Source organism: Dendrobates tinctorius, unplaced genomic scaffold (genome assembly GCF_039654945.1).
Source record: "Dendrobates tinctorius isolate UK_male_01 unplaced genomic scaffold, ASM3965494v1 ptg000008l, whole genome shotgun sequence".
NCBI classification, from domain to species: domain Eukaryota; kingdom Metazoa; phylum Chordata; class Amphibia; order Anura; family Dendrobatidae; genus Dendrobates; species Dendrobates tinctorius.
This window is the reverse complement of record NW_027361676.1, coordinates 24794713-24810425: the sequence shown is the minus strand read 5'-3', so window position 1 is coordinate 24810425 and position 15713 is coordinate 24794713. Positions and strand designations below refer to the sequence as shown.

At 42.7% G+C, this 15713-nt stretch overlaps 1 protein-coding gene across 6 annotated transcripts in view; it reads right to left on the bottom strand.

The window, feature by feature from the left end:
* Nucleotides 1–15713, bottom strand: part of GRIA2 (glutamate ionotropic receptor AMPA type subunit 2) — a 341569-nt gene that overhangs the window by 150124 nt on the left and 175732 nt on the right. For all 6 annotated transcript variants that reach the window (XR_012232424.1, XM_073576524.1, XM_073576517.1 and 3 more), the window contains exon 6: nt 5195–5356. Coding sequence is in view for 5 of the 6 variants with exons in the window: in XM_073576524.1 (XP_073432625.1) it covers nt 5195–5356 (162 nt within the window). In the remaining variant the exon portion in view is untranslated. The remainder of the gene's footprint in view (nt 1–5194; nt 5357–15713) is intronic.

Genomic DNA, 15713 nt, shown 5'->3' with positions numbered 1-15713 from the left:
GACGCCATGTCACGATTGGAGAGTCCCTGATGCACCTAAACAGTGGAAACCCCCTACAAGTGACCCCATTTTGGAAACTAGACCCCCCAAGGAACTTATCTAGATATGTGGTGAGAACTTTGAACCCACAAGGGCTTTACAGAAGTTTATAACGTACAGCGGTACAATTAAAAAATCATATTTTTTCCACAAAAATGATCTTTTCACCCCAATTTTTATTTTCCCAAGGGTAACAGGACCCTAAAAGTTATTGTGCAATTTGTCCTGAGTACGCTGATACCCCACATGTGGGGGTAAACCACTATTTGGGCGCATGGCAGAGCTCGGAAGGGAAGCAGCGCCATTTGACGTTTTTGGCTGGAATTGAGATCGGACACCATGTCGCGTTTGGAAAACCCCTGATGTACCAAAACAGTGGAAACCCCCCACAAATGACACCATTTTGGAAACTAGACCCCCTAAGGAACTTATCTAGATGTGTGGTGAGAACTTTGAACCCCCATGGGCTTCACAGAAGTTTATAACATAAAGCCATACAATTAAAAAATCATATTTTTTCCACAAAAATGATCTTTTCACCCTCAATTCTTATTTTTCCAAGGGTAACAGGACCCTAAAAGTTATTGTGCAATTTGTCCTGAGTACGCTGATACCCCACATGTGGGGGTAAACCACTATTTGGGCGCATGGCAGAGCTCGGAAGGGAAGCAGCGCCATTTGACGTTTTTGGCTGGAATTGAGATCGGACACCATGTCGCGTTTGGAAAACCCCTGATGTACCAAAACAGTGGAAACCCCCCACAAATGACACCATTTTGGAAACTAGACCCCCTAAGGAACTTATCTAGATGTGTGGTGAGAACTTTGAACCCCCATGGGCTTCACAGAAGTTTATAACATAAAGCCACACAATTAAAAAATCATATTTTTTCCACAAAAATGATCTTTTCACCCTCAATTCTTATTTTTCCAAGGGTAACATGACCATAAAAGTTATTGAGCAATTTGTCCTGAGTACGCTGATACCCCACACGTGGGGGTAAACCACTATTTGGGCGCATGGCAGAGCTCGGAAGGGAAGCAGCGCCATTTGACGTTTTTGGCTGGAATTGAGATCGGACACCATGTTGCGTTTGGAAAACTCCTGATGTACCAAAACAGTGGAAACCCCCCACAAATGACCCCATTTTGGAAACTAGACCCCCTACGGAACTTATCTAGATGTGTGGTGAGCACTTTGACCCCCCAGTGCTTCACAGAAGTTTATAATGCCCGGGCGTGAAAATAAAAAATTCGTATTTTTTCCACAAACATGATATTTAAGTCACCATTTTTTTATTTTCCCAAGGGTACCAGGAGAAATTGGACCCCAAAAGTTGTTGTCCAATTTGTCCTGAGTATGCTGATACCCCACATGTGGGAGAAAACTACTGTATGGGCACACGTCGGGGCTCGGAAGGGAAGTAGTGACGTTTTGGAATGCAGACTTTGATGGAATGGTCTGCGGGTGTCATGTTGCCTTTGGAGAGCCCCTAATGTACCTAAACAGTGGAAACCCCCCACAAATGACACCATTTTGTAAACTAGACCCCCCAAGGAACTTATCTAGATGTGTGGTGAGCACTTTGAACCCCCAGTGCTTCACAGAAGTTTATAACGCCCGGGCGTGAAAATAAAAAATTTGTATTTTTTCCACAAACATGATCTTTTAGTCACCATTTTTTTATTTTCCCAAGGGTACCAGGAGAAATTGGACCCCAAAAGTTGTTGTCCAATTTGTCCTGAGTATGCTGATACCCCATATGTGGGAGAAAACTACTGTATGGGCACACGTCGGGGCTCGGAAGGGAAGTAGTGACGTTTTGGAATGCAGACTTTGATGGAATGGTCTGCGGGTGTCATGTTGCCTTTGGAGAGCCCCTAATGTACCTAAACAGTGGAAACCCCCCACAAATGACCCCATTTTGAAAACTAGACCCACTAAGGAACTTATCTAGATGTGAGGTGAGCACTTTGAACCCCCAAGAGCTTCACAGAAGTTTATAATGCCAGGGCATGAAAATAAAAAAATCGTATTTTTTCCAGAAACACGATCAATTAGTCCCCAATTTTTTCATTTTCCCAAGGGTAACAGGAGAAATTGGACCCCCAAAAGTTGTTGTCCAATTTGGCCTGAGCACGCTGACACCCCATATGTGGGAGAAAACTACTGTATGGACACACGTCGGGGCTCGGAAGGGAAGCAGTGACGTTTTGGAATGCAGACTTTGATGGAATGGTCTGCGGGTGTCATGTGCGTTTGGAGAGCCCCTGATGTACCTAAACTATTGAAACTCCCCACAAGTGACCCCATTTTGGACACCAGACCCCCCACGGAACTTATCTAGATGTGTGGTGAGCACTTTGAACCCCCAAGTGCTTCACAGAAGTTTATAACACTCGGACGTGAAAATAAAAAAATCATTTTTTTCCACAAAAATGATATTTTTGCCCCCAATTTTTTATTTTCCTAAGGGTAACAGGAGAAATTGGACCCCAAAAATTGTTTTGCAATTTGTCCTGAGTAGGTTGATACCCTACATGTGGGGTAAAACACTGTTTGGGCGCATGGCAGAGCTTGGAAGGGAAGGAGCAACATTTGACTTTTTCAACTCAGAATTGGCTGGAATTGAGATCAGACGCCATGTTGCATTTGGAGAGCCCCTGATGTGCCCAAACAGTGGAAACCCCCCAATTATAACTCCAACCCTAACCCCAACACACCCCTAACCCTAATCTGAGCCCTAACCCTAGCCCTAGCCCTAGCCCTAACCCTAACCCTAGCCCTAACCCTAGCCCTAACCCTAGCCCTAACCCTAACCCTAGCCCTAACCCTAGCCCTAACCCTAGCCCTAACGGGAAAATGGAGATAAATACTTTTTTTTTAAATTTTATTATTTTTCCCTAACTAAGGGGGTGATGACGGGGGGTTTGATTTACTATTTATGGTGGTTTTTATATTTGGCAGCTGTCGCACGCTAAAAGACGCTTTTTATTGTAAAAATAGTTTTTGCATCACCACATATTGAGAGCTATAATTTTTCCGTATTTTGACGCACTGAGTCATGTGAGGTCTTATTTTTTGCGGGACGAGTTGACGTTTTTATTGGTACCATTTTCGGGCACGTGACATTTTTTGATCGCTTTTTATTCCTATTTTTGGGACACAGAATGAACAAAAACCAGCGTTTCATGAATTTCTTTTGGGGGGGTGCGTTTACACCGTTCCGCGTGCGGTAAAATTGATAAAGCGGTTTTATTCTTCGGGTCAGTACGGTTACAGCGATACCTCATTTATGTCATTTTTTTATGTTTTTGTCGGTTTTATGCAATGAAAACTATTTTATATAAAAAATAATTATTTTTGCATCGCTTTATTCTGTGAGCTATAACTTTTTTATTTTTTTGCTGATGATGCTGTGTGGTGGCTCGTTTTTTGCAGGACAAGATGATGTTTTCAGCGGTACCATGGATATTTATATGCGTCTTTTTGATCGCGCGTTATTACACTTTTTGTTTGGCGGTATGATAATAAATCATTATTTTTTGCTTCGTTTTTTATTTTTATTTTTTAGGGGTTCGCTAAAGGGGTTAACTAATGGGACAGTTTTATAGGGCGGGTCATTACGGACGCGGCGATACCTAATATGTGTACTTTTATTGGTTTTTTTTTTATTATTTCCAAAAAATGGATTTATTGGGGTAATATTTTTTTTTTTTTTTCTAATTTATTTGGCGATTTTTTTTTAATTATTTTAACACTTTTTTTTATTTTTTTTTTTACTTTATTAAATAGTCCCAGGTGGGACATCACTGTCCTGTGACAGATCGCTGATCTGTCACATCACAGATCACTGTGACAGATCAGCGATCTGACACAGGCACTGCAGAAGGCTTCCTCATGCCTGCGCTTTGCAGGCACTGAGGAAGTCAGCTTCCTCAGGCCCCCGAAGGCCCCCGTCGCCATCTTGGATCCGGGGGCCTGGAGGAAAGGAGTCCCCCGCAGCAGCGCTGCACATTGCGCTGCCGTGGGGGGCTCAGGGAAGCACGGAGTGAGCCCCCTCCCTGCCGATGCTTCCCTTTAACCCCCGGTACACCGCGATCATGTTTGATCGCGGTGTGCAAGGGGTTAACGTGTCGGGGGCGGTCCGTGACCGCCCCTGACACATTGTGCCGGGTGTCAGCTGTGATAATCAGCTGACACCCGGCCGCGATCAGCGGCGCTCACCACGTGGGCGCCGCTGATCGCGCTAGACGTACTATCCCGTGCATGGGCATAGGGGCCCGGGTCCCATGGACGGGATAGTACGTCTCATGTCAGGAAGGGGTTAATGACAAATGCAGGTAAAAAATCCCCAAGAAATACTTGTAAAAACACAACAATAGTACGTAGCAATTTGTTTTCCACGACTCAGGTTTTTGGTACAGAAAAACATGTGAGGCCATGTCCACACGCTGAGTATTTGGTAAGTTTCTTACCTCAGTTTTTGTAAGCCCAAACCAGGAGTGGGTGATAAATACAGAAGTGGTGACGTGTTTCTATTATACTTTTCCTCTGATTGTTCCACTCCTGGTTTTCACTTACAAATTCTGAGGTAAAATACTGACCAAATACACGTCGCCTTTAGGTAAACATGCCATATGGCTGATAAAAATATATAAAGTGCTCTCAGTGAGAGAAACAAAATAGGAATCTTGTGGGTGTGATACCTTTTAATGGCTAAAAAATAATAGTGAATGATGTTACAAAGCAAGCTTTCGAGACAACTTTTCGGATTTTGGCGCGCACGGCGCACCGTCAAAAGTGCGCAGCGCAGGTCAAAGCGCAACTAGCGCACGGCCTGCGCACGATCTGCGCACCCTATGCTAAAGATAGGGTGCGCCGATCGCAGGCGCCGCTGTCCTCTAGTAGGCGGCGCTACAAGCAAGGGGCGGGCACGCCGGGCAGAGAGCCGGCTCGGGGGCGGAGCTACCCCCGGCCGTGCGTGCGCTGAAAAAGCGCTAATGTGAAACCGGCCTTACACACGTATTTCTTGCAGTTTGCTTTGCAATTTATGAAACAAGAAAATATAGATTTTTTTATAATATCCATATCACCATATAATTTGCTATTAATAAGATATTTCCGATCAACTAATTTACACTTTATTTATACCTTAATTGTAGACGTATGTGCACCAGGATATTCCTTTTCTTCTAATGTTGACCAACGCTGAATGAATTTGGAAACTGCAGGGTCATCATAGTCAACAATCTGAAATCCAGAAACATTGGCTCCTCCAAACTGTATTTTTGATAAATCCCCATCTGTGAAACCCTGTGTGAAGAAAATTTAGCGATTATACATTTACTCTGTTAAAGGACCTTTAACACCAGATGTAATAGGGGCTGCAGAGCGGAATAAAACGTTTTTGTATTGTTTTTTTTATTTTTGTCTCTTCGTTGTGGAGATATTAGCATTCAAAATATTTGGCACCTAATTAGTTAACTTTTGTTAAGACCAAGTGGGTGTTATTAAATTGCTTTCACTGGTAGTGTGTGCTATTTCTCCCTGCATAAATTGCTATCTGATAACACTTAACAAAAGTTAGCTCATCAGGTACAAAAAAAACAGCTTTATTCAGCTCTGCAGCCACTATTATTACATTGTGTGTCCAGTTCAGAATGAAAAACTTGGTGAAAGGTCCTCCCGAAAGCTTCTGGAGACAAATCATTTTAATAAATGGAGATTCCTTCAAGCCAAAGATATTAATATAGCACATTCAGTTTCTGTAGATAATATTGTGCTTTAAAAAAAATGTAAATATAAGAGAAAAATAGGTCTAAAATGTGACAAAAGATCAATATATAGTTAGTTTAGTGGAACAAAATGATTTATAATAGGAGAAGGTGAATCAGTCAGTTACGGATATTACAGCTTTTATTCCAATTTAAGAGGGAATCTCTCCTGAGATCAGAATCTACACCCTTTCCCAATTTCAGTAACAAATGTCAGATTAATAAGGGTCCCACTGTTAGGGCTGGCGGAACGCATCAAATAATAAAGAAATGGTAATAAGGTGCGTTCGCAGCCCGGGGTCCACCGTGCAGAGATGTTAACTACTGCTCGGAAATGGCGGACACTAAATGGCGGTATCACACTGGACACACGTGGGTTAAATTCCACCCCGTACAGAGTCACGGTACCGTGTAACACAAATGCTGTACCCTGTTAACTGTCACAGGGCACAGCTGAGTCTGCGCTAGTGTACAGTCACAAGACTCTGCCCAAGGAGGCAGGGTAAGATCTCTCTAGACCCACTAAGCGCACGGAATCGCAGAAGTGAACGTCACTAATAGACGCTGGCTACTGTGGACTGCAGACCAAGTGCGTAGTGGTGTCCAGGCAAAGCCACTACTTGGCGCTGAAGCTAGGCCCTGAATCTACCTCCTAACTACATTATCATCAGCCAAGGCACTACCTGGCGAAGCTGAACAACACATGCGTACCAAGGGTAGGGGTTTCTTAATGAGTCAGTCACCAGAGACATTTATACGGGCATACCACACCCACTCCACACTGTCAATACTAGCGCACGGCCGTGCGATCCTTTTATAACCGCAGCATTCCGGGACCTTCCTGATGGCCCAATCCGAGCTGCTTGAGGACCTGAGCATGTGACCTCTGACCACCAATGAGCGGTCATCTCCTGGGCAAGTTCAGATGAGGAAAAGTAGGACTTAGTCCCAGGAGCATCTGCTCGCCGCTGATTAATGCTGGATTCTATAGCTGAACCTGGGGCGGTAGCAGCAAAGAGACGCATAACATTAGCCGGAGCAAGATGCTGGAACCGACGAATGGGAGACCGCAGAGGACATGGCTTGAGATTCCCATTGTGCAGTGGTGGGAACTCAACGCCTAACACCCACCACTTACATTTTTACCTTTCAGGAAAAGAGGGCCTTTTTGAATATGTAAACATTGCGCATGCATTGCAACGTCTAATTATAATTAAAAAGTCTAAGAGACCGAGATCTATCTCGATCAGTCCTATAGATTACGAAAACAGAAACACTGCTTTGTTCAAATGGAAGACAAGGGACCAACAACTTCTTGATTCATGGGAGTCCCAGCGTGCATAGGTCAAGTGTTGCTTATAAATATGTTATTTATAAGTATGTGCCCCCATGCATTTTTACTAGATGTTATGATTTCTGTTTCTTGCTTTATCTGTGCTGAATGATTCACAAAATATAGCTTATTTCACTGTAGATATAAATATCGTAAAATAACTTTTATATGCAGAGGTATTACAAATATTCAAGTCAATCCTTGAAATTTCAAAGCTTTGACGAGAAGCTCAGAAATCAATCTTTCATATCTACTGTAGATGGGATTTTACATAGTAACATAGTTATTAAGCTTGAAGGAAGACTTTAAGTCCATCTAGTTCAACCCATATCCTATCCTAACATGCCCTAACATGTTGATCCAGAGGAAGGCAAAAAAAAACCCATGTGGCAAACAGTAAGCTTCACATTGGGGAAAAAAAATCCTTCCCGACGCCACATACGGCAATCAGACTAGCTCCCTGGATCAACGCAATATTAAGGAAACTAGTGTATATACCCTTCTCAAATTATAGTAGGGAATTACTCATTACAACATCATATGGCAGAGAGATCCATAGTCTCACTGCTCTTACAGTAAAGAATCCGCGTCTGTGAGTATACTTAAACCTTCTTTCCTCCAGACGGAGAGGATTCCCCCTTGTCCTCGTCACAGGTCTAAGTGTAAAAAGATCATTAGAAAGGTATTTGTACTGTCCCCGCATATATTTATACATTGTAATAAGATCACCCCTAAGCCTTCGATTTTCCAAACTAAATAACCCCAAGTGTAATAATCTGTCTTGGTATTGCAAACCCCCCCAGTTCCCTAATAACCTTGGTTGCTCTTCTCTGCACCCGCTCCAGTTCAGCTATGTCTTTCTTATACACCGGAGACCAGAACTGTACGCAGTATTCTAAATGTGGTCCCACTAGTGACTTATATAGAGGTAAAATTATGTTCTCCTCATGAGCATCTATTCCTCTTTTAATGCATCCCATTATTTTATTTGCCTTTGTAGCAGCTGCCTGACACTGGCCACTAAATGTGAGCTTGTCGTCCACCCATACACCCAGGTCATTTTCAGTGACAGTTTTGCCCAGTGTTTTACAATTAAGCACATAATTATACATCTTGTTTGTTCTACCCAAGTGCATGACCTTACATTTATCCCCATTAAAGCTCATTTGCCTTTTATCAGCCCAAGCTTCTAGTTTACATAAATCCTCCTGTAATATAAAATTGACCTCCTCTGTATTGATTACCCTGCAGGGTTTAGTGTCATCTGCAAATATTGAAATTCTACTCTCTATGCCCCCTACAAGGTCACTAATAAATATGTTAAAAAGAGGCGGGCCCAATACTGACCCCTGTGGTACCCCACTGCTAACCGTGACCCAGTCCGAGTGTGCTCCATTAGTAACCACCCTTTGTTTCCTATCCCCGAGCCAGCTCTTAACCCACTTACACATATTTTTCCCTATCCCCATTGTTCTCATTTTATGTATCAACCTTTTGTGTGGCACCGTATCAAAAGCTTTTGAAAAGTCCATGTACACCATGTCCACTGCATTTCCTTGGTCCAGTCCGTAACTTACAGTTGTGGCCAAAAGTATTGACACCCCTGCAATTTTGTCAAATACTTAGTTTCTTCCTGAAAATGAATGCAATCACAAATTCTTTGGTATTATTATCTTCATTTAATTTGTCTTAAATGAAAAAACACAAAAGAGAATGAAGCAAAAAGCAAAACATTGATCATTTCACACAAAACTCCAAAAATGGGCCAGACAAAAGTATTGGCACCCTCAGCCTAATACTTGGTTGCACAACCTTTAGCCAAAATAACTGCGACCAACCGCTTCCGGTAACCATCAATGAGTTTCTTACAATGCTCTGCTGGAATTTTAGACCATTCATCTTTGGCAAACTGCTCCAAGTCCCTGATATTAGAAGTGTGCCTTCTCCAAACTGCCATTTTTAGATCTCTCCACAGGTGTTCTATGGGATTCAGGTCTGGACTCATTGCTGGCCACCTTAGAAGTCTCCAGTGCTTTCTCTCAAACCATTTTCAAGTGCTTTTTGAAGTGTGTTTTGGGTCATTGTCCTGCTAGAAGACACCTGACCTCTGAGGGAGACCCAGCTTTCTCACACTGGGCCCTACATTATGCTGCAAAATTTGTTGGTAGTCTTCAGACTTCATAATGCCATGCACACGGTCAAGCAGTCCAGTGCCAGAGGCAGCAAAGCAACCCCAAAACATCAGGAAACTTCCGCCATGTTTGACTGTAACGACCGTGTTTTTTTCTTTGAATGCCTCTTTTTTTCTCTCCTGTAAACTCTATGTTGATGCCTTTGCCGAAAAAGCTCTACTTTTGTCTCATCTGACCAGAGAACATTCTTCCAAAACGTTTTAGGCTTTTTCAGGTAAGTTTTGGCAAACTCCAGCCTGGCTTTTTTATGTCTCGGGGTAAGAAGTGGGGTCTTCCTGGGTCTCCTATCATACAGTCCCTTTTCATTCAGACGCCGACGGATAGTACGGGTTGACACTGTTGTACCCTCGGACTGCAGGGCAGCTTGAACTTGTTTGGATGTTAGTCGAGGTTCTTTATCCAACATCCGCACAATCTTGCGTTGAAATCTCTTGTCAATTTTTCTTTTCTGTCCACATCTAGGGAGGTTAGCCACAGTGCCATGGGCTTTAAACTTCTGGATGACAATGCGCACGGTAGACACAGGAACATTCAGGTCTTTGGAGATGGACTTGTAGCCTTGAGATTGCTCATGCTTCCTCACAATTTGGTTTCTCAAGTCCTCAGACAGTTCTTTGGTCTTCTTTCTTTTCTCCATGCTCAATGTGGTACACACAAGGACACAGGACAGAGGTTGAGTCAACTTTAATCCATGTCAACTGGCTGCAAGTGTGATTTAGTTATTGCCAACACCTGTTAGGTGCCACAGGTAAGTTACAGGTGCTGTTAATTACACAAATTAGAGAAGCATCACATGATTTTTCGACCAGTGCCAATACTTTTGTCCACCCTCTTTTTTATGTTTGGTGTGGAATTATATCCAATTTGGCTTTAGGACAATTCTTTTTGTGTTTTTTCATTTAAGACAAATTAAATGAAGATAATAATACCAAATAATTTGTGTTTGCAATCATTTTCAGGAAGAAACTGAGTATTATCTGACAAAATTGCAGGGGTGTCAATACTTTTGGCCACAACTGTACCTCTTCATAAAAGCTTATCAGATTAGTCTGACAGGAATGGTCCTTTGTAAACCCATGTTGATATTGGGTCATGAGGTTATTTTTCTTCAGATACTCCAGTATAGTATCTCTTAGAAAACCCTCCAGGATTTTACCCACAGTTGAGGTTAAGCTCACTGGCCTATAATTTCCAAGTTAAGTTTTTGTCCCCTTTTTGAATATTGGCACCACATTTGCTATACGCCAGTCCTGTGGTAGAAAAATATTCAGAACTAGCTGAAGAGCCCGGCGCTGCCCGGGCATAGTAACTAACTGTGGTTAGTTATAGAAAATTATAATTATCCTCCATCCCATAGTCCCGTGCCCATATACCCATCATACATATCCACGATCCCATAGTCCCATGCCCATATACCCATCATACATATTCTCATCTCATAGTCCCATGCCCATATACCCATCATACATATTCGCCATCCCATAGTCGAGTGCCCATATACCCATCACACATCCTTCATCTCATAGTCCCATGCCCATATGCCCATCATACATATCCGCCATCTCATAGTCCCATGCCCATATACACATCACACATCCTCCATCCCATAGTCCCGTGCCCATATACATATCCGCCATCCCATAGTCCCGTGCCCATATACCCGTCATACATATCCTCCATCCCATAGTCCCATGCCCATATGCCCATCATACATATCCTCCATCCCATAGTCCCATGCCCATATGCCCATCATACATATCCGCCATCTCATAGTCCCATGCCCATATACACATCACACATCCTCCATCCCATAGTCCCGTGCCCATATACATATCCGCCATCCCATAGTCCCGTGCCCATATACCCGTCATACATATCCTCCATCCCATAGTCCCATGCCCATATGCCCATCATACATATCCTCCATCCCATAGTCCCATGCCCATATGCCCATCATACATATCCGCCATCTCATAGTCCCATGCCCATATACACATCACACATCCTCCATCCCATAGTCCCGTGCCCATATACCCATCATACATATCCTCCATCTCATAGTCCAGTGCCCATATACCCATCACACATCCTCCATCCCATAGTCCCGTGCCCATATACACATCCGCCATCCCATAGTCCCATGCCCATATACCCATCATACATATCCTCCAACCCATAGTCCCGTGCCCATATACCTGTCATACATATCCTCCATCCCATAGTCCGGTGCCCATATACTCATCACACATCCTCCATTCCATAGTCAACCATTATGACATCATAATGAGCGGCGGCGGGGCTTGCAAACTATGATGACATCACCGTCGCCATGGCAACCATTGTGACATCATAAAGAGGGGCGGGGCTTGACGCACACATACTGCTTCCCCAGTATGCAAATAGGGGCATTGTGACATCATAATGAGGGGCGGGGCTTGACACGCACACACTTTTCCCCCCAGTATATAGATAGGGGCAAAATTGTTTGGTGAATTGGAACGTGCGGGGTTAAAATTTCGCCTCACAACATACACACATACACACACACATACATACATACTCACATACATACACACTTTGAGCTTTATATATTAGATTGAGAGTCCTCAGTGGTTGATTCCTTTTAATGGCTAACTGAAAAGATGTTAACACATTGCAAGCTTTCGAGACTACTCAGGTCTCTTCTTCAGGCTAGACTAACACAAAATCTGAAGAGTCACATATTTATGCACAGTACAACACAGAAAAAATGCAATGCATAAGACAACTGACGTGAAGCAGAACTATCAGTATGGGAGAGAGAGAAACATAAATATTGGACCAGTACATAGATAAGGAGTCCGGATGTTTTATAGTCCTCTGATTGGGGTCTCCTAATGTGTTGTGATGCCCCCACCAGGTCTTGAAAGCAAATAAAAGGTATCAACCACTGAGGACTCTCAATTCTGAATATTTTTCTATCTACTGGCTAACACGGTGCAAAGATATACAACAGTCCTGTGGTACAGACCCTGTTATTATGGAATCTTTAAGGATTAAAAATAATGGTCTATTTATGACTGTACATAATTCCTGCAGTACTCGGGGGTGTATCCCATCCGGGCCCAGGGATTTGTCAATTTTAGTGATTTTTAGACGCCGCCGTACTTCCTGCTGGATTAAGCAGGTCCCATTTAATGGAGAACTTTTATCACTGACCATGTTATCCGTCATGGGATTTTCTTGTGTAAATGCTGTTGAAAAAAAGTCATTTAGCATATTGGCTTTTTCCTCATCCTCCTCCACCATTTCACCCAGACTATTTTTAAGGGGGCCAACATTATCATTTTTTAGCTTCTTACTATTCATGTAGTTAAAGAATATTTTGGGATTATTTTTACTTTCTCTGGCAATGAGTCTCTCTGTCTCAATCTTTGCTGTTTTGATTTGCTTTTTTACAGAATTTATTTAATTTTCTGTATTTATTTAATGCCTCATCACTACCTACTTGCTTTAATTCTCTAAGTGCTTTTTTTGTCACTTATTGCGACCCTTACAGCCCTGTTTAACCATAGTGGTTTCCTCCTATATATTATGAAAACAGAACCACTGCTTTGTTCAAATGGAAGACAAGGGACCAACAACTTCTTGATTCATGGGAGTCCCAGCGTGATTAGGTCATGTGTTGCTTATAAATATGTTATTTATAAGTATGTGCCCCAACGCATTTTTACTAGATGTTATGATTTCTGTTTCTTGCTTTATTTGTGCTGAATGATTCCCAAAATATGGCTTATTTCACTGTAGATATAAAAATGTCTTGCTTTCTATATCGTAACATAACTTTTATATGCAGAGGTATTACAAATATTCAAGTCAATCCTTGAAATTTCAAAGCTTTGACGAGAAGCTCAGAAATCAATCTATCTTTCATATCTACTGTAGATGGGATTTTGATCTAGGGATATATGCTGATTACCATATTTATGGGCAGGAGAATTTTTTTTTTCCTTACATAAAACAATTGACAACTACTTTATTTTATTCTCCTTCTCCAGTTCAGCACGATAGGATAGTAAGTTAAACTTGATGAAATTGTTTTCTTTTTGGTTTGTTTTTATCTTTGTGACCAGGCCAAATTGTTCCAAATCTGAAGCGTCACTTTATGGTAATAACTCTGGAGAGTTTCAACATATCCCAGTACCGTAATTCTGAGATTGTTCTTAGTGACATATTGTATTTTATCTTAGTAGTAAATTTAGGTAAGAATGTTTTGCATTTATTTATGAAAAAAATCAGACATTTAAAAAAAATGCAAAAAAAATTGCAATTTTCAAACGTTGAATGTTTATACCTTTATTTCAGATAGTCAGACCACACATACTGTATAGTTAATAAAGAATATTACCTTATGTCTACCTTACATCATTACCATTCCTCAAAAGTCCTTTTATTTTGTTAGGATGTTAGAAGGTATAAAAATTTAGCAGCAAGTTTTCATTTTTTCATGGAAATTGGAAAAACTTATTTTTTTAGGAACTTATTCAGCTTTGAAGTGACTCTGGGGGTCCTATATATTAGAAAACCCAAAAAGTGAGACCATTTTAAAAACAGAACATATTAAAAATTACTGTCAGGTAGTTTATTTACGCTTCAGGTGCTTTTTTAGGAATAAAAGCAAAGCGGAATCACAAATTTTATTTTTCCCACTAAAATGTTGCTAACATCTGAACAGACCATTAAAGATGGCAAACCCTAGGGGGGCCATTACTTGGTCTTGGATTGCAACCATCAGGACCAAACAATCACGATTACAGGGTGCCGATTGGGTTAAAGAGGGAGCAATCATGATCTTTTAACCATCTAGATGCCGTTGTCACCACCAATCGTCGCTGATGCAGCCGAATGTCAGCATTTTCACCCATCGCGGGTGCTATTCTCTTATATCTCAGGGCAGTAAAAATACATATTAGTGGCCACTAGGGGGTTACATGGCCATATTCTGAGACAACATGGATCGTGGCTGATGCAGCAGGGTGTCAGCTATAGTGTACAGCTGAAAGCTGTTGCATTTTCACCCATTGGGGGATAGTACTCTCTTAACTCAGGTTCATTAAAAAGATATATTGGTGGCCACTAATGGGTTACTTTTTTTAATTAAATCAGTATTTCAGTGAAGTTATACTTTATGTATAAAAAGAGGGGCCTTTAGGCTGCCATTACAAGAACATCTACAAAGGAATGACCTTTACGTTGGTCAGACACAGCAGGAGCGTATTCTAATTAGAAATGGGAGTGAAAGTAAAGGAGGAACGACAAAAACAATTTTTTAAACTCATAGATGCAAAAAAAAAACATATGCAGTGAAATATAAGCATAATTATTGTAAAGGAAACAGCAGCAGAGCAAATCTGTCTCTCATGTACATACGTATTCCTTATTTATGGGATTGTGATGACCAGGAAGGTAACGTCCGAGAGTGGACCCTCTGGATCGCGGCACTGGAGCTGCCGGGGGTGAGCGCGTCAGGTGGTGCTGACCCCTATACAGGGGCAGACCCTGGGAAGACAGATACCGCGACTGCTAGAACCAAGAGGGGCGGCTCAAAGGACCAGAGAGGGGCTGGCGGAACCGGAGCACAAGATGAACCAGAGATACAAGACGGGCCAGGCACACGGGGGCGGAGTATAGGACTGAGTGAAGGGTACAGGACTGAGAACGGAGTACAGGACGGAGTAGGAAGTACAGGACGGAGCACAGGACTGAGCACTGAGAACGGAGTACAGGATGGAGTAGGAAGTACAGGATGGAGGACAGGACTGAGCACTGAGAACGGAGTACAGGACTGAGGCACGGAGTGCAGGACTGAGGCACGGAGTACAGGGCTGAGGCCTGGAGTACAGGACTAAGGCAAGGCGTACAGAACTGAGTACAGGGATTGAGAGAAAGTTGTAGGGAGAGCCCCTACAACTTGGCCAGAATACCGCAAGGTAAAGCACACGATAATCAGGCGTCTCCACCATCTTAGAGACGCCTGATATAGCACATGCAGCGGTCTGATTGGCGGACAGAGCTCTGGGCGGGCACTGCAGGGTTAAGGAACCTGCAAAGTGCGCACCCGTGCCCTAGAGCGAGCGCACATGGCCCCCAGGCACCGGGGGGATGGGAGCGAGGAGGAGGCGGGCACAGCACGGCGAGGTGAGGACGGGTGAGTACCGGCGGCGGCAGGCCCCGCCACTGCTGGAACGGCGGCAGCCACCGCCGCAGACATGACAGGGATTGATCTGTCTGATAACTATGTCAACTTTTTGGCCCAAAAAATGGATAAATTCTCCTGGTTCAAGTAATTAATTTCAGGAAACTACCGACTTCGTATTATACTTATGGGGTCT